At 44.2% G+C, this 18,714-nt stretch overlaps 1 protein-coding gene across 1 annotated transcript in view; it reads left to right on the top strand.

The window, feature by feature from the left end:
* LOC145412062 (orexin/Hypocretin receptor type 1-like) overlaps positions 1–18,714 on the top strand; it is a 90,643-nt gene that overhangs the window by 26,470 nt on the left and 45,459 nt on the right. The window contains exon 4 of the mRNA XM_080281980.1: positions 30–212. Coding sequence (XP_080138106.1) covers positions 30–212 — 183 coding nt within the window. The remainder of the gene's footprint in view (positions 1–29; positions 213–18,714) is intronic.

The following is an 18,714-nucleotide window of genomic DNA, read 5'->3' as shown; positions in this document are numbered from 1 at the left end:
AAAATCAATAATTCACTGGCCTCCCCCAGGTACGCGGTGCCCCTGGGAATCATGGCCTTCCTGCAGGTGCGAATAAGCAGTGAGCTGCGACGGCGGCACCAGCAGCCCATCACCCTGGCCATGCTGGACTCCACCTCCTCTCCATCACAACCCACCGCAGCCCAACAACATGAACTGTGGACACTCAACGCAACACCTAAGCCATCCGTCAGGTAGGTGTTGTTCGTAGACTTGTGGGAGTTTCATTGAGGCTACCAGCTGACAAGTTTATTAGGGCAAAAGCAGACAATTATATGCAACTTAGAGGAGAATTTGTGAAAGAAGGAGGTTAGATACAGCCTTTATAAACCACTTTCACAAGATATCTACATAAGCTAAAGAATTCGTCTAGTGGTGGCCAGATGAAAATGAACACCAATTGATCGGACTTAAGGGGTTAAGCGCCGTAGCATATGTAGTGGCTTTATGAGCTGGTGAAATAATTTGGCGTCGATACACAATGGGCAAAGCAACACAGATCACGAAAATTAAGCGGTCAAGTGCTTCAGCTGAGTCCCTGATTCCCCAGTGTCTTTTTACCCACAGCAAAACTCACTAACGGCGGGGAGTCCTTCACCACTTACACAGACCCCAACTGCCCCTTTGGGAGGCTGTGAGGTTCAAGAGCCATTACCGGCACCATCCCACTCCCCGAGGGATGGGGGTGGGAAAAAGGAGTGGAAAGGGGGATGGGTTAGGGGGGTGGAAGGGGAGATGGGTTAGGGGAGTGGAGAGGGAGGTCGGCTAAGGAACTGGAAGGAGAGATGGGTTAGGGATGTGGAGGGAGAGACAGGTTATGGGAGTGGAAGGGGAGAATGGTTAGGCGAGTGGAAGGGGGAGATGTGGTATGAATTGGAGGGGAGAGGGGCTTTCATTATCACGGTATTACCTCGTTAACATAATTACACAGAGAAGGGTATTACCATGTTTAGGGCGAGGGAGGAAACTATGGGAGATCAGAGAACGGTTGAGGGGCACTTTTGTATTTAGTTTGGCCAATATCATCAATAGCCACAGAAAGTTCATCGCAAAACAAAACATCATATCTTTCTCCCTTCTGACAGCAAATCTGAATCCTATTTTTCCAGGTTGTTCCATTTGTCTCTTCTTACTTTGTGTTGCCGCTCAGTTACCCAGGCCGTCCATTTATTATTATTCTTTTAAATAACAGAACAGAGGAATATAAGTGTTATTATTTTACTGAATAAGGGGAATCAATTAACACCCTCGCTACGAGAAGAGTTCCCCTCGCGAAACTAAAAACTGATTATGGTAACGAGGTGTAAAAAGGTAAAGGTGAGTGTCATAGTAAGAGGGGGGATAAAAGGATCGGGGACTGTTTTTGACTCCCTCATAACGAGTGTTCTTCGCTTAACGATATTAAAATCTCCTTGTGATTGGAATAAAAGTGTAAACTAGAAGACGCCATCGTGCTGAAGAGCTTAATGGAGACTGTTTCTTGTTCCTCTACTGCGCGGTATCTCTCGTGAAGGAATGAATATCGTCTTGTGGTAGCCGAATAAGAGCACATTAAGACGCCATCGTAGAAAGAGATAACTGTGACTTTCTTATCACTCCACTACGATGCGTCTCTCCTGTACTGAAGAAAACCGTATAGAGGTAGTATAAAAAAAAAAAAATCCTTATCGTGGAAGGGGTTAGACGTCAGAGGTTAGAGTCACAGGATAAGATCAACTCAAACAGTTTTGATACGATTTCGACCAAACTCAGTGGAAGAGTTAAGGATCGGACAAAAATGAAGTGACTCGATTTTGAGAACAATCTGTCGAAGGTCAAGGACACAGGACAGAGTCAAATAAGTTATCTTTAGACCATCTGTAGGGCGCGGATGTTGCACTATTTGCCCCCCCCCCTCCCTCGTCAAAGAAATTGCCCATGTGCGTGTTCTGAGCTCTTTCCAGTCCCTCTCTTCTTCCCAAGATGCCTTCCATCATTTTCATTCCCTTCTTTACCTCCCTCCTCCATTTCCCATATTCCTCCTGCTTTTATTATTTCCCTCCCCCTCCTTGTCCTCCTTCATATCTCTCTCTCCTTCCTTCCTCCCTATCTTCTTTCTCTTCTTCATTCCCTCATTCCTCTTTCCTCTCGTTCCTTTTCTTGTCTCGCATTCTTTACTCCCCTCCGTCTTCCTTTTTTTTCTTTTTTTTATCCTTCCTCCTTCCTGTAATCCCTCTCTCTTTTTCATCATCCTTATTCCCTTCCGCCTTCCTTTGCTTTCCTTCATTCCTTCCTCCTTGCTATAATTCCTTTACTTTTTCTCATTATCTTTACTCTCTTCCGCCTTCCTTCTCTTTGTACCTGCTTTCCACCGATCTCCCTTCGCTTACTACTCTTCCTTCTCCCTCCCTTCCTACTTACCTCCCTTCTAACCCTTCTTACCTATCTCTTCCCTACCCTCCTTTCCTTCTTACTCATTTCTTTCCTTCTTTTCCTTCTTACCTCCTTCCTTGTTCTCATCATTTACGGTATATTCCCTAAATCGGAGAAAGAACGAGCCTATGAAAGAAAAGAATGTGGAAGAAAGGAAAAGAGTGAGGGAGAAGGGAAGAGAATGAGGGAGAGGGGAAGAAAATGAGGGAGAGGGGAAGAGAATGAGGGATAAGGGACGAGAATAAGGAAGAAGGGAAGAGAATGAGGGAAAAGGGAAGAGAATGAGGGAAAAGGGAAGAGAATGAGGGAGAGGGGAAGAGAATGAGGGAGAGGGGAAGCGAATGACTTAAGAGTAGCCAAGGAGATACGCGCGTTTGTCGGTGGGGTACGTGAGGAAGTTAACTTTTCTTTAAAGAGAAGTTTAATTACATCACCAAAGTGGAAACTGAATCTAAGTTACTTGTATGGAGCAGAAGAATGACGGTGGAAGAGGCGGTAGGGGACGAGGGGAAAAAACAGGATGGAAGGAAAGCAGTGAAAGAATGGGAGGGAAGAGGAAGAGAACGAAGAAGAAGAAAAAGAAAGAAGATAGGAAAGGAAGAGGAAGAGGAAGAAGATGATGATGAAAAGGAAGAGGTAAAAAAAGAATTAAATAGCGACCCAGTCAGTCTGTCTCTAGCCTTCTCCTCGGTTTTTTATTTTTATTTTTTCTCTCACCCTTCTCCTCAGACTCATTTCTTTCTTTCCTGGTTTAGTCTCCTCTTTCCTCCCTTGTTCCCTTCACTTCTGTCATTCTCCCTTTCCTCTGCCTTTTCATTCATATAACATTCTCCTTCCCTCCCTTCATTCTTTCTCTCCTTTATTCATTTATTCATTTCAGCCTCTCCTTGTCTCCCTCCCTGCTCCCTTTCCTTATCTATCTGACACCCTGTTTACAAGTTTATTCTTTCTCCCCCGCCATCATTCTCTTCCCAGCTTCTTTGTTCCTTGTTCCCCTACCACTATCTCAGGGTATCCATTCTTTCCATTACGTTATCTCTCCCTTCCTGTGTCTTTGTTCTCCACGCTGTTATCTTCATCCTGCTCTCCTTCGGTTCACACCGTAGTTTCATTTTTTTCCTGTACCGCATCTGTTTCTTTCATCCTTCTGCTAAACCATCTCTTAATTCATTCTCTCCTTCCTTCCTTTCTTATCCTCGACCATCCTTCGTTTCTCCATCCCTTCCCTCTTTTTAGTCTCTCCTGTCTCTGATCATCGTTTGATTCAGTACATCTTCCTGTCCTTCCTTCATCTTTTTCTCCACCCATCCTTCTATTAAACTATTTTCTAATAAATACCTTTCCCTCCTTCCTTATTCTGCTCATCCCTCCCTCCATCCTTTCCCTCCTTTCATGTTTTCTTATCTCTATTGACCCATTTGCTCCATTACCTCAACGCTCTCTTCCTATTCCCCTTATCTCCCTCGCTCTTTTGTTCCTTCCCCTCCAGTCGTTTCCTCTTACCTCTAATCATCCGTTTATTCCAATATCCCTTCTCTCCCTTCCTTCCTTAATTCACATCCGTTTGTTTCCCTCCCTTCCTTAATTCACATCCGTTTGTTTCCCTTCCTTCCTTAATTCACATCCGTTTGTTTCCCTCCCTCTTTACTTAGTTTCCTCTCTCCCTCACCTCCCTCCATCCCCAATTTATTAACTAATCTCTTCCTCCCTTCGCGTCTCTCATTTCATCCTCCCTTTATCTCTCGTTCTCTCCCTTCCTTCCGTATGTCACTTTTCACTCATTTACTCCCATTCCCTTTTCCATACTGAACAGACCTCTTTCTCTTTAATTCAGTCCCTTCTCTTCTTCCATATTCACTTCTCTCCTTCCTTCATCCACCTCCTTCCTTTATTCCTCTCAATCTCCACTCTTCCAGTACTCCAATACTCCTATCTCTCACTCTACTCCCCTTCCTCGACAACTTGTTATCTCTCACTCTGTCCCTTCCACTTCCCTCTCCGTGTGTGTGTGTGTGTGTGTGTGTGTGTGTGTGTGTGTGTGTGTGTGTGTGTGAGAGAGAGAGAGAGAGAGAGAGAGAGACAGTATGTGTGTATATCACCCTCATCTTTGTCGCTATCACTCCGTCAGTATGGCTTGATCTATTCCCACTTTTCCCTAATCAACCCCACCGGTTCGCTCTCTCTCTCTCTCTCTCTCTCTCTCTCTCTCTCTCTCTGCATCGCTGGTTCCTCCATCGATTCTTATTCTTCCAGTCATCGTTGTCCAATATCAAAAAAAAAAAAAAAGTGAAAACGTGTGTGTGTGTGTGTGTGTGTGTGTGTGTGTGTGTGTGTGTGTGTGTGTGTGTGTGTGTGTGTGTGTGTGTGTGTGTGTGTGTGTGTGTGTGTGTGTGTGTGTGTGTGTGTGTGTGTGTGTGAGAGAGAGAGAAAGACGGTCATATTTTTCGCTTGGCTCAGTGAATCGAAGTTTTTTTTTTTTTTTTTAACATTCGCCCGCATTCCTCCAGACGTCTCCCGTGGCGGCTAGACACTCAGTGAAAGAAAAGAATACATCTAAAAAGTGGACCAGTTTGATCCCTTTACCTAGATATTCTTTCAGTGTTTAGATCCATTAATTTGGTTATCTATTTACGTCCGGACTGAATGAATTACCTGAGGAGCGAAAGAGAAACGTTGATGCAAAGTAGAATCCCAGCGAAAATATATATCCTCAGTTCTTTTTTCGACTGATAATTTGTATATGTCTAATAGAAAGACTGACGAAGAGAGTGTATGTGAGTGAGGTGGAGGGGGGAAGAGGGAGGGGGAGGCCGAGGATGTGATGGAGGGATGGGGTGGAGAGGTATATGAGAGAGGGGTGTGTGAGTTGGGAGCAGGGCAGTGAAATGGCGGGGAACAGGGCGACTTGGAGGCGATTTGTTTGTGGCCACCCCAAACGGGATTGAGGCGTCTGGCAATAGATAGATAGATAGACTAATAGAAAGGAATATGGCTCTCCGGTTATTAGTATTCTTGCACATGACTGTTTGTTATTGAGTCGTTCTTATATCATGAGATAATACAAGTACATCTCAAGCAAATGACATTGGCGTCTTTAACTGTCGGTCATGTCTCAAAACGCCTTCAATGTATCCCTGAAGTTGTCTTGATAAATGAGAGCAGCTCAACATTTTTCTTCCACATTTGTCGCGAGCATTTTTTATTTTCCACATCCCGTTTACTTGTGATATGTTACAAATAATAGGACAGGCGGTACCTTAAAACTATCACTGTTCTCCCTGACCTGCCGTATCAGTGTGAACAGGGGCGTCATGGGTGACAAATTGGCCTGAAATTCAACCTGACAGGACGCAGAGAAATATGCACTGTAATCAGTTTTTCTTTTTTCTTTTTCTTTTTTTTTTGAGGGTGTATTACAGAGCGACCTGCTTATATGTCGAGTGGCTGTCAGGGGCTTTGGCCACGATTTAATATAAAGATGATTATAAAATCTCAAGTAATACTGGATTTTATTAACCCTTTCAGCTGGATTGCGTATTTGACTTTTTACTCAGACTACCACCAGGCGATTTTATTCAGTTTGGCAGGACCACTGGTAGTGCAGGGGGTTAATGAAAGCTATAGCCAACCCCTCCAGCTCCAAAGATCTCTTCTAAGATGAGTATAATCGTCAGAAGAAAGCAATAATAAGTGGGTATGACGCCCTTGGGCTAAAGGAGGTTGAAGTATATATAATACATAGAAAGATAGATAGATACACAGATAATTACTGTATATATATATATATATATATATATATATATATATATATATATATATATATATATATATATATATATATATATATATATATAATTCAATATGGAGAGAGGTATCCATGAGAAGAGTCCTCAGGATGTTTCGATACAATTAATTCTCAGTATGATACTGTATGGCCGCGAGGCAGCTACGGCTCCTGGCACAGTGTAGTAGGGACGACTGGACGGCTTCAATCAGCACTCATGTACACAGAGGATGTTGTGGGACGCTCCCCTCTCAGTGCCCGAGGACATAACGTCGTCCTTTGTCCCCTGGTACTGGAGGATGGTTTCCAGACTAGCGTGTACGACAAAGGAGGATAAGACCGCTTGTTATGAGACGGGCGAGACGGGTCCTTTGTGTCCCCTGACATAGGATGGTAGCTGCGAGGCATCTCATCAAACCAGTTAGTGGCTGGTTTACACGTGGGGGTGACTTAGACTACCGCCATTGTAGATGTCCTACACCCTTCTGAACTCTCCTTTAGATGACGAGCTCTGTGCTTATGTAGATGTGCACATTTTCAGATTTATTTATCAGTATCCTGGACCTCGGTCCAAATATCCCAGGGTGGAAACACGGCGGCTTATAGTCTGTCAACAAATGGCCTGTGCAAGAGGTCCCGGTGAAGCTTGAGTTCGTCTCGCTTGTGAGCTGGCTTGTTAAAGAGCCACAGTGTCGTGAACGCCAATGAGGACGGAAAAACACACAGACAGACGAAAAGATATATTCCACACAATATAGGCGACTACTGTAGCCCTCATCAGTGGAGATACAAAACAGGTCTGGCACATAAACTGACAGGTACGCTCCTTACACCTGATGACTTTTTTAGAGATAAGCTGCTTCTCTTAATGACCATTAACCCCCATCGAGGTCGAGAGATAAGGGGTTCCTTTATATCTTAAACACCTCCCCACCTCACTCCAATATTTTCTAATTCCCTCCCACCCCCTCCTTACTTTCCACCCTTCCCTCCAGCCCACATCACGCCTCTCTCACTTCCTTCCCACCTCACACACACCCTCTGACCCCCATCTCCTTACCTCCATCCTTTTTAATCATCCCCGCACACACCCCACCCCACCCATCACCGTCTCCCCCTCACCTCCATCCATCCCAACCTTCCACCATTTTGTAATCATCTCTCAATCCCTCTCCACACTGCATCCCATCACTCTCACTCCACCCCTCCACCATCACCTTCTCCCTCCACTCTTACCATCCGGTCCCTCCTCCCCACCTTAACCCATACCTCTTACTTCACCTCATCTCCCCATCCCCCCACACCATCCTCTTCCCACCCCCTCCCCCCACCTTCCTGTCACCCTGAGTCTCCTAATTTAACCTCTCTCATATTTTTCTCGTGATTTTCTGGTCGTGGTTGGGAGAATTTTCGTGACTGATAATTTTTTTTTTTGTTATATATATATATATATATATATATATATATATATATATATATATATATATATATATATATATAGAGAGAGAGAGAGAGAGAGAGAGGGAGGGAGAGAGATTTGGAATTGTGCAACTCCAATCGCCATTTGTCTCCCATCCAGCTATTTCTTCGCCTTCGCCATTCTCTCTCTCTCCCTCTCTCTCTCTCTCTCTCTCTCTCTCTCTCTCCTTCTTCTTCTTCTTCGTCTTCTTCTTCTCCTTCTCTTTCTTTTTCTTCTTCTTTCATCTTCTTCTCCTTCCTCCTCCTCCTCCTCCTCTTCTTCTTCACCATCTTCTTTATCTTTCGCCCCATTTACTCATCCTACTTCCCTCTTCCTGCGTTGATGAGGAGCCTACACGTGATGGCCTGTGTACCCAGCTGAAGTAAAGCAACTGCAGCGTCCACCCAGGAGCAAAATCTCTCTCATATATCTCCGTACCTTCATGTGGGAAAGGATCCTGGTTCGACCCTGGCTAGCAGTTGTTCGCCATAAAGAGACACCCGTTCCCTGCAAGGTGTATAAAGTGTAGGACGGCCGCACAGAAGCTTATGTTTACCTGTGGTCGATGGGTATACTCGGCCAGACAAACCAGTGTTATTCTTCTCTCGTCTTCCATCCTTTCTTTCGTTTCCTTCACTCCCCTTCCCATCCTCTTCCTCCCTTTCACTTCTCGTTTTGTCTTCACTTCCACACTCATTTCTCTTGTTTTAACCTCCTTTCTTTCTCTTCCTCCACTCCTGCGTCATCCTTCTCAGTTCTGTTCCCGTCCATCACCTTCCCCTCTCTTCTTTCCTCCACCACCCCACCACCCTTCATCCTCCTCCTTACCTCACCATCACCATCATCCCTCCCCTTCATTATCACCTTCATCCCTCCCTCTTCTTTTTCTCATCACCTTCACCTCCTCTCTCTGCCGTCGTCATTCCCCCTCTTCCTCTCCCCCATTCTCATCTCCCATCCTTTGTCTCCCACTTCCTCCTCCCCATTTTTCCTCCCTTCTCTCTCCATCAGCTCTCCCCAAATATCTCTTTTCTCCAATTTCGCCCCTTACCCATTCCCAGTTACCGTCTCCGTTACCATATCTCACTTCACCTTCTCCCCCACCATTACTCTCCCTCTCTCCACTCCTCCACCCATCCCCTCCTTCTCTTCTCTCCCCCATCCATCCCGAGGTGTGATATTCGGCGTGGTGTGAGTGTAGAGTTTTATGATACCCCATGTTTCTCGAGCTGACAGGTTTCTTATACGTTACTGATTGCTGGTGCCTGAATTTATTTACCTACCGCAGGGTACTCGGTTTATAGGTTCCTCTTTCCCTTTTCTTCCCTGTCTCTCATTCCTTTTCCTTCTTTCTCCCTCCCACCCTTCCTTCCCTCTTTCATTCCACGTACTTTCTCCTTCTATCATTCCTCTCTTCAGTCATTTCTCCCTCACACTTCCACATTCCTTTGTCACTTCGTCTTTAAGCCTACCTTTTTCCCCTCTCTTTTCTCTCCCTTCTCCTCATCCTTCACCTACCTTTCCTTTTCGCATTTCATCATCTCTCTTCCCTGTCGCTCCTTTCCATCCTTCCTCCTCTTCTTAATCTTCCTCCCCACCCCTTTTCTTGTCTCTTTTCTCCCGTTCCTCCTTCCCTCTCTTTGTTCCTTTCTTTTTTCTACTCATCACTCCTTATCAATGTCTCCTTCCCCCCTCTCTCCCTACCCTGTTTACCCCTTTTTTCTCCCTCTCTCTCTCTCTCCCTCCTTCTCTCTCTCCGTCTCTCCTCTCCTCCATTTTCCTTTCCCTCTAGTGCTCACTCTGTCCAGTCACTCCTTATCTCTCCGCTCTTTCCTTCCTTCCCTCTCTCCTTCTTTCCCTCCCTCTCTCCTTCCTTCTCGTCCCACTTTTCATTCAGTCATCTCATACATCCACTTTCTCTCGTCTTTCCCTGTCTCTTTCCCACAAGCTTCCATTTTCTCCATTATTTTTTTTTTCAGACTCGCTCTTTTCGTGTGTATTTTTTTCTCATTTCGCCTGCATGCTCTTACACTGCTGTCTTATCTCCCTCGTCTTTTTTGTTTCCCTTTCCACGCTTATTCCAGCCCGGGGATGCCCGTCCAATTTTCCTTTCCAGATTCTTCCCTTTTTCATGCATTTCCTCTTCTTCCTCATTTCTCTTGACCTTATTTCATCATTCTCTTATATTCTAGATTCTTTGTATTTTGTTTTCTTACCTTAGTTTTGTCTTTATTTCTCCTCTTCCTTTTTTATTAGTGTCCGCTTCTTCTTCTCCTTTTCTTTTCTTTTGTCTTCGCCCTTCTTATTATACTTCTTTATTTTTCCTTAATTAAATTTTTGCGTTCTCTTTCTCAATTTTTTTTTTCACTGCTTCTCTTCTCTTTTCCTTTCCTATATTTTTATCTTTTTTTATTTTATTTCTCTTCTTTTCTTTCCCTCCTTCTAACTTTACCGTTCTATATCCGTGCTTTGTTTTCCGCCTCTCTATTCCCCTCCTCTCTCCTTGTTCATAGTTCCTTTTTCTTTCCTTTTTCTTATCTCCTTATGTATTTTCTTCTTCCAGGGCCTGATAAAGATCTTCTACGGCATCTGTTGTGAAAGGCCTTCGTAAACTTCTGTCTTTCCTCCTGGACCCAATTTTTTCCAGCTCTGATCCGGCCCAAAGTATTCCCCCATTATTTAACCAAGCTTATCTCTGTCTGTCTGTCTATCTTTCTATTTATTATTCTGTGAGTATTTCCCCGTTTATCTTTCTGTGTGTATTTGCCCGTCTGTCTGTTCATTTGTCTGTTTGTTTGTCTGTCTATATGTCCGTCTTTCCACCTATAACGGATAGGGGAATCAAGACAGTGATTAGGGAATGGACCTAACTCAGAATGAAGTGATATAAGTTTGGGGAAAGTACGCCAAAGCACAAGGCCACGTTAAAATTTCCATGAGAGAGAGGTATGTGCTGTGCTTAGTGTTCCTCTTGTAATCTGCAGTACCTGAGCATAAACAATCAGTCAGGGGCTCCGCAACAATCAGAGAAAGATGAACTACTCTAAGGAGATGACGTCAAGCATCTTCCTTACGGTACAAGCCACCGAACTAGCTTATCAGGGCATCACCAACGCCCTCATCCCGGAGTCAATTAATCAACGGCCAGCAGAGAATCAGCAAGAAGCCAGGACACACATGCACACATCGAGAGAGCCACCACATTCAATCATAAAGCCAAGAGACAAGAACCCCTACACACACACACACAAACACACACACACACACACACACACACACACACACACACACACACACACACACACACACACACACATACACACACACACACACACACGCCGTCCAAGCAGGAGTGTAGGGACTCGGGGATAGGCAGCTCAGACCAGACAATAACAGTGACAGCGACCAGACACTTGCTTTTATGCAGCATCGTGTGAGCAGTAAACCTCAACTACCCACTAAATATATATTCGTAAAGAACGCTACAAAAATTTATTATTAAAACATGAATCCCTAAAATACGCACTAACTTCGGTACAAGAAAACAAAATCACGTGGGCGATATGAAGTTGTGAATAATTTGATGTGGGAAAGTTGTGAGTTGAAAGGCGTGGGTAAGATCATGGGATTACAAAAAAATATGAGTTTTTATCCCAAAAAAGAATGGATAAGTCGAGGACATACCTAAGATGGCTACCGTCCCTCCGCCCGACCCATGACATGCAGGGGCGGACATGGCACCAGACCATTTCACCGTCCTGGGGAAGAAGAGGATCCATATGACAGGATGAAACGGGTTGGTTTCTCGCTGTGGTGGTGTAATTGATCTGACCTCTTCACCAAGACAAGTCGCCATGAAGCCATCCGCTGCACTTCCTTGTTATACACTATAATATTCAAGTGAGGGGTATTCGAACTTTTTAAAAGTTAACAAAAACAGTCCTGAACCCTTTTACCACTAGAGTTTACCTCAGTTGAACAAAATTGTCTTATAGTGCTCTAAGTAACAAGAATGCGGCCATTAAAGGCAAGAAAGGTTAAGATGAATCATAATGCCCGACGTAAACAGAAATAAAGTTCAGTTTTTTATTCGTCATCCAGTGAGATTGCTTGTAATCTCTTCCCAGCGTGTAGTCTCCCCTAAGCCAGAGAAATCCGTCTGGCGGCAACAATAATAAAGCAGAAAATAAAATGTCATCGAACAGAACATAAAAACCGTCATGGCTTCATCGCAGCTTGGCGTCCAGAACTCTTTTACTGTCGACAAAACTTTTACACCTTCTTTGCTTTGACGAATTTTATATAGACTATTGTTCTTAATACTTAGAGAAGAGTGAATATTTTAACGGCAAGGGTTGGGCACAGGTTTCAACAGCCCGTTCACCATTGCATCTACAAAATACTCGTTCCCTGATGACAGTGTGAAGAATATGAAAAGAAGTGATTCTGAAGAGGTAAAGAGCTAAATTCCTGAAAGATGTTTTGCTCCTAATCTGCAAGTTCCGCGACAGGTGGTGGTCTTGTGTGCAGGCGGGGAGAGTCAGGAGAGTTAGCCGCATTAATTATAACTCTAATGCCCCACTTTGCGGTAAGTGTTTTCCTCACTGCGTCCCCTCTCTCACGCACCTAGCTTTAATGAGAAGTGAATTATGATGATTCTCTCTCTCTCTCTCTCTCTCTCTCTCTCTTTCTCTCTGCCCGGACTCCCCACCACCTCCACCACTCCCCACCACCACCATCTCCATCACCAGCCTCGACATCCTCGCAAACACCACTCTTCATTGCCGTCACCAACACTACTTCACGCCACCATCACCACTACAACCTGCCACACCTTCATTAACCCCACCATTACCACTGCCCACCACCTCCATCATCTACATGTCCAACTCCACCCCTACCATCTCCATCATCGTCACTCAATCCCCATCGCCATGCTATCACCACCCACCACCACCACCACAACTCTTGTCACTATCTCCATCACTATCCCCCCCATTCCTATCACCACCACCACTTCACCGTCACCCACCACACCACCAGCATTACCACCACCATCACAGCTATACCCCTACCACCAATACCCTCACCACTAACCATACCCATCTCCCAGGGCAAATAACCATCCCATGACTATCACCATCTCTCCACACCAGCCACCATTGTCATCATCTCAGTCACCATCACCATCACCCCTATCCTACCCAGCCTCACCACCATCATCCCTGCCGAAACCCCATCCCCACCACCATCACCATATTCCCCACTACCACCATCATAATCCCCTCCACTGCTCCGAGCCCCAGCATCCCCACCAGTACCATCCTCATGCCAAAAGTTCTTAGGTACAAATTTTATGGGTGTAAGTGGCTGGAGTCCCCCGCCTTAGCCCTCGCCTTCCGACGTTACTCTCTACTCGTACCAGCCTGGGAGCCGCCTAACCCAACCTCAGCACCTTCCACCCAGCACGAAGTTTCCTTTATCTTCCGTCTCTCAGGCCACGTATGCAGAGCTATTGGCACATTTATTCTTTTCCATTTGCAACTTCTTTCACATTCTCTCATGCTTTTTTTTTAACTTCTTTCTTCCGGGTGACGTATTTAAAGTTATAGACACATTTCTCCTTGTTCTCTCCCTACCTCATATTTTGTTCTTTCTTCCAGGCGACGTATGTAGGGTTATGGGAATGATTCGCTTTTTTCTCTCGCTACCTCACTTTTTTTTTTTTATCATTTCTTCCAAGCCACGTATGCAGGGATAAAAGCACAGTTCTTATAAGTCTTGGAGCTTCTTTTACTTTCACACATTTTTCTCCTCTCTTTTCTTCCAGGTGACGTATGTGGCAATAAGCAGACCACTTCTTTTTCACTCCCTTCCTTCTATTTCTTCAGTATCTTTTTTTGCTCCTTTTCTTTAGCTATCGTCTTCCGCGCGATGTACGCAAATTTAAAGGCAAACTCCTTCATTTTTCCTGTCACTTTTTTTTCATACAACGTAGGTAGGATAATGTGCACAATCACACTTTTTAAATATCATTTTTCCATCTTACTCTCGTTTTTTTTTTTTTTTCCTCCTATCCTCCAGGCGACGTACACTGTTCACCCTTCTCTTCTCTGACAACTTTCACGATATTCTAAGAGACAAGGAAACATAGATCTTTTTTTGCTGGAGACATACGTAGAGGTGTGGGCAGAGTTCTTCCTTCTCTCTCTCTCTCTCTCTCTCTCTCCATTTTCCAGGCGACGTATGGACCAAGTCTTTTTTTTTCTTTCTTTCTTTCCCCAGGGGGCGTATGTAGAGTTATGGGCACGTTCTTAGGCGACTTGACGTATGCTGAGTTACGGCCAGAGTTTATCTTTTTCTCTCTCCTTCCCTCACGTTATTTTCTTTATCTTGTTTTTTCCAGGCGACGTATGGACAGAGGTACACTTCCCTTCCACCATTTTCTTTTTGCAGGGGAGGTTTGTGTATTTATGGGCACCCCTCTTCTTCCCCTCACTCTTTTTCCTTTATCTTCTTGTTCCAGACGATGCGTATAGAGTTATGGGTACAGTTCAGAGTTTATCGTACTTCCCAATGTGTGTGTGTGTGTGTGTGTGTGTGCTGGCTATGACCACAGACGCGCTAGTACATTTACTGCATCCAGCAAAATAATATGCTGAGAGTAAAACGGAACCATATGCAGTATAGGTTCGGTAAGCTCATATTTGGAACACACACACACACACACACACACACACACACACACACACACACACAAAATCCGTACCCATCATACCCGGTACAACCCCATAGCTCTTAATCTACGCCGCTGTACTGTGTCGATACTACTGCAGGGAACAACAGCGATAACACAGCTGCGGCCTGCGTCTATCCCTGCCTGCAGCTGTATCCCCCACCCCCACACACGCATTTTAATAACACGGGGAAGTTATCGCAATTTAAAGTGTCAGTCCCTACCCACGACCCTCCGTTTGGCCAAAGAGAATCATAATATTAGGATTATCATTATCGCTGACGAGCTAGTACTTGCTGTCAGGTAATCAGGGCTGAATCGTGTTTCTGAAAAAGGTATACGAAAATTTCAGTAGTGGTGGTGGTGGTGACAATGATAGTGGTGGTGACAGTGCTGGTGATTATATTTTATGATAATGATGTTGCCTGTAGTAATGATGGCTGTAGAGGTGGTGGTAGTGATGGTCGTTGAATTATTGGTAATAATGATAAATATGTTGATGGCAGTGGTATTGATGATGGTGACAGTGGTAGCAGTGGTGGCAGCCGCCGAGGAGAAATGAGACGAACAGTGAGGAAGGATAGAATAAGGAGGAAGAAAGTGAGGAAAAAGAAGAGAAGATAGGAAGGGGAATACAAGGAGAAGAGATAAAAGGGAAAAATGGGAACCAGGGAGGAAAGAGCGAACAGGGAAGGAGGAGAACTCAGGGAGGTAGAGAAGAATAGGGTGGAAATGGAGAATAGGAGGATAAGAGAATGGAGAAGCAGGGTAAATGGCAGTATGAGGGAAAAGGGATGGAAGGAAGAAGGGGGGATGAGTGATTAGGGAAGAAGGGGAGATGAGAGTATAGGGAGGAGAGAGGGAATAGAGAGAGAAGAAGCAGAAGGAGTACATGGGAAGTAATGAGGTTACAGGGAGGAGGGAGAAGTCTATATGGAAGAGGTAAAATAGAGGATGGGAGGGAGCGAGGACGAAATAGAAAGGAGAAAAGGGAGGGAGGAAAGAATGGGAAAGGAAGGGGCGTTGGAGGAAGATGAAAATAGAGACGAAGAATAGACCTATGAAGAGCAAGCGACACGAAGAAGAAAAATGGGAAGGAGGAGAGAACAATGACAACTAATAGGAAGGAATAAAGGAGATAGCGCACATCACTAAAAATAAATCTGTGAAACTACGTGAATAAAAAAGATACAGCCAAGATGCCCTGTTTACCCCCTCCCCACCACTCTCCCCACTCACGCCGTCCAAGGGATAATAGGAGTGGAGTGAGTGGGAAGGAGATGAAAGAGAAATGAGAGAGCAGAATAAAAAAAAAAGGTTCCGGTGATAAAGTCTGTCTGAAGGATATGAAGCGTGAACTGAAGTAGGATAGGAGAGGATTTACTGAATGACGGTGAGGCAGGTTAGGCAGATACGGAGACGAGGAACTTGAGTAAACAAAACAGTAGGGACTATGAATGGAAGCTTTGAGCGCTGGGACGTCTTTTTCCTTTACTCTAGCCACTCCCCGTCGATTATATTTACCATAGGATAGAAATATGAACTGGAGTGGTAAGATGTAGCATTAATAACACCTTCAATACGAGAGGCCTTGCTTTATCAAACTGACTGGTAGAAGCAATTATAAACTAACACTGAGTTCACTTAAGACGCGTTAATTTCCTACTTATCATCCTGTAAAATGGAGCAGATAACCTCGAAATGATTTACTTTTTTTTTTAGGTGTGATCTCTTACTTTTGTGCTTAACATTTTCTCTTCTTTTTCTGTGTATTCTACCTACTTCATTAAACATACTGTAGCGGAAACAAGGTTAGGATGAATATGAATGAGAGACAGCGGTCGGCCGAAATGAAGGCAAGAAATAGAAGCGTGTGAAAGCCGAATGGAAGGGTTGGGGTGAAAAGGCTGGACCGGAAAAATGAGAGGAAGAAGGCAAATGAAAAAAGGGATGGATAAAAATGAGCAAAAAGAAAAGAGAGTGAAATAATCAGAGACAGACAGACAGACAGAGACCGAGAGACAGAGACAGACAGACAGAATAACCGTAAAAATTGAATGTGCTGGGAGAGGTAAAATGTAGGAGGGCAGGAGAAATGAAAAGGAAGGAAAGAAAAAAAAATGAAAGAGAAGAAAAAATTAAGAGGCTTTGTGAGAGAGAAGAAGGAATGACAAAGACAAATGAAGATGAGCAAAAGACGAATGTGAGAAGGTGGTGACAAAGAAGACGGAAGGGAAAAGAAAACTGAGGGAATTGCAGGTACGTAAGAAGTGAGAAAAAAGACTAGCAGAAAAAGAATTTGATGAGAAAAATAAATATACAATAAGGCGTGAGGGAAGAGAGACGGAAAAAATAAAGACACAAGAAGAGGAAGCCAAAAAAAAGATCATTGGGGCAGGAAGAAATAAGGAAGGATAAAAAATAACGGCAGGGGAAATAAAAATGCGAGATACGAGGGACAGAAAGAGAAAATTGAAGAGAAAGAAAAAAAACAGAAAAAGATGAGAGAGGGAAGTAACTGCCTGAGTGTGAAATGCGACCCGCCGACGCTGAGATTTTGGCTCAAGATCCATCACAGGACAAGGGTGGGAGAGAAGAAGTGGGTGGAGGGAAGTGGGCGGAGAGAAATGCGAAATGGGAGGAGGGAAGGAAAAAGCGAAGAAGTTGAGAGAGAGAGAGATTGAGAGAGAGAGAGAGAGAGAGTAGGCATGTCTTCCCACTTCACAAACTGCATCACTGGCACTTTTTTATTTAGGAATATTTCGAACATTTCCGATAAACCGTATAACTCTCTGATTATATTTAACACCTTGTTTACGGACATTTAGATGATTATAGAGAACATGTAAATCTAGAAGAGAAACTGACTAAATAAAGAGGACCCGTTGCATGAACAAAATACAGTAACTGCTGTTGCTAATAAGGAAAGGCCAAGAGGCGGTGGGCGAGGAGGAAGAAGCAGCAGGAAGTGTGGATGGAAAAACGGAAGACGAGGAGACAATGGGAGTAAAGACGAATGGAGAATTAATGAACCGTAGAAAGGGAAGGAAGGAGTAGGAGCAGAGAAAGGAGGGGGAGGTGTAGGGGAAGGAAGGGAAGGTGTAGGCGAAGGAATGGGAAGTGTAGGGAAGAGAAGGGAAGGACAGTGAGGTGTGCTCACATGAAGAGGAGCGGAAGGTTGAAGGGTAAGATGTGGATAGAGGAGTTTTATAAATGGGATAAACTGATAAATGAAGAATTAATGTAGAGAGGGGAGGGGAAGGATATGTAAGAGGGAGAGGGATGGAGATGAAGAAGAGAGGGAGGTGAAGAGGAAAGATGGAGAGGTGTGGGAGAAAGAGCGAGAGGACAAAAGGTTGAAAGGTGGTAGGGAAAGTTGAAGGTTGGTTAGGAAGAGAGAGGGGAGGTTGATGGTGGAGGGGGAAAGGAAAAGAGAGTCTATGTCCTACACACACGCGATATCCGTGTGTGTGAGTGTGTGTGTGTGTGTGTGTATGTGTGTGTGTGTGTGTGTGTGTGTGTGTGTGTGTGTGTGTGTGTGTGTGTGTGTGTGTGTGTGTGTGTGTGTGTGTGTGTGTGTGTGTGTGTGTGTGTGTGTGAGAGAGAGAGAGAGAGAGAGAGAGAAAGTACACCATACTCAGTCATTCCATCTTTCCACTAGACATAATTACCCACAAGATCATTCCCTTGTCTTCACCAACTTAAAATCAGCCTTCCTCCCTCAGTATTCCCAGAGTTCCATTTTGTCGTAGTATTCCTTAGATTAATATGACTTTAAAATTCAATATACTTAAAATTCTTTCCTCCATCCTTAATATTCGCTGACTTTCGCTTTGCTGTAATCTTCCTCGGGTCGAGAATATGACCTGTTCCCTTTAAAATTCTGAGGGTCAAAGCAGGTCAACATGGCTGAAGTTTGACCTCGGTTTTCTTCTGTTTTCAACTTTCTTTCGAGTCATATCTATCTCGGTTTATATAAATAGATAGATGGATGGGCGGATAGACTGATAGATAGATAGACATAGATAGGTTCATCGTTATAGGTGAAGATACAGATATATAGAAAAAGATATTAATGGACTAATATAGATAGACAGACAAACACATACGAAGGGTGATCAGAAAGTAATGACAGTGCGTGCTATAACATGAAAACCTTGAATGATGGGAGGTAGGGGAGCAAGGAGAGTGCAGAGTTGCCTGTCCTTACGAGTTTGAACTTGTCGCCGTATGCCTGACTTTTCTTGTTTTATTGTTGTGAGTGAATGCTTCACTCTTGTTTTTGCTCTCTGGCCAGAAACATGG

The sequence above is a fragment of the Coenobita brevimanus genome, chromosome 92, assembly GCF_032717465.1.
Source record: "Coenobita brevimanus isolate Jiangsu-jjx chromosome 92, ASM3271746v2, whole genome shotgun sequence".
NCBI classification, from domain to species: Eukaryota; Metazoa; Arthropoda; class Malacostraca; order Decapoda; family Coenobitidae; genus Coenobita; species Coenobita brevimanus.
The sequence above is the reverse complement of the archived record's forward strand: the minus strand, read 5'-3'. Positions and strand labels throughout refer to the sequence as shown.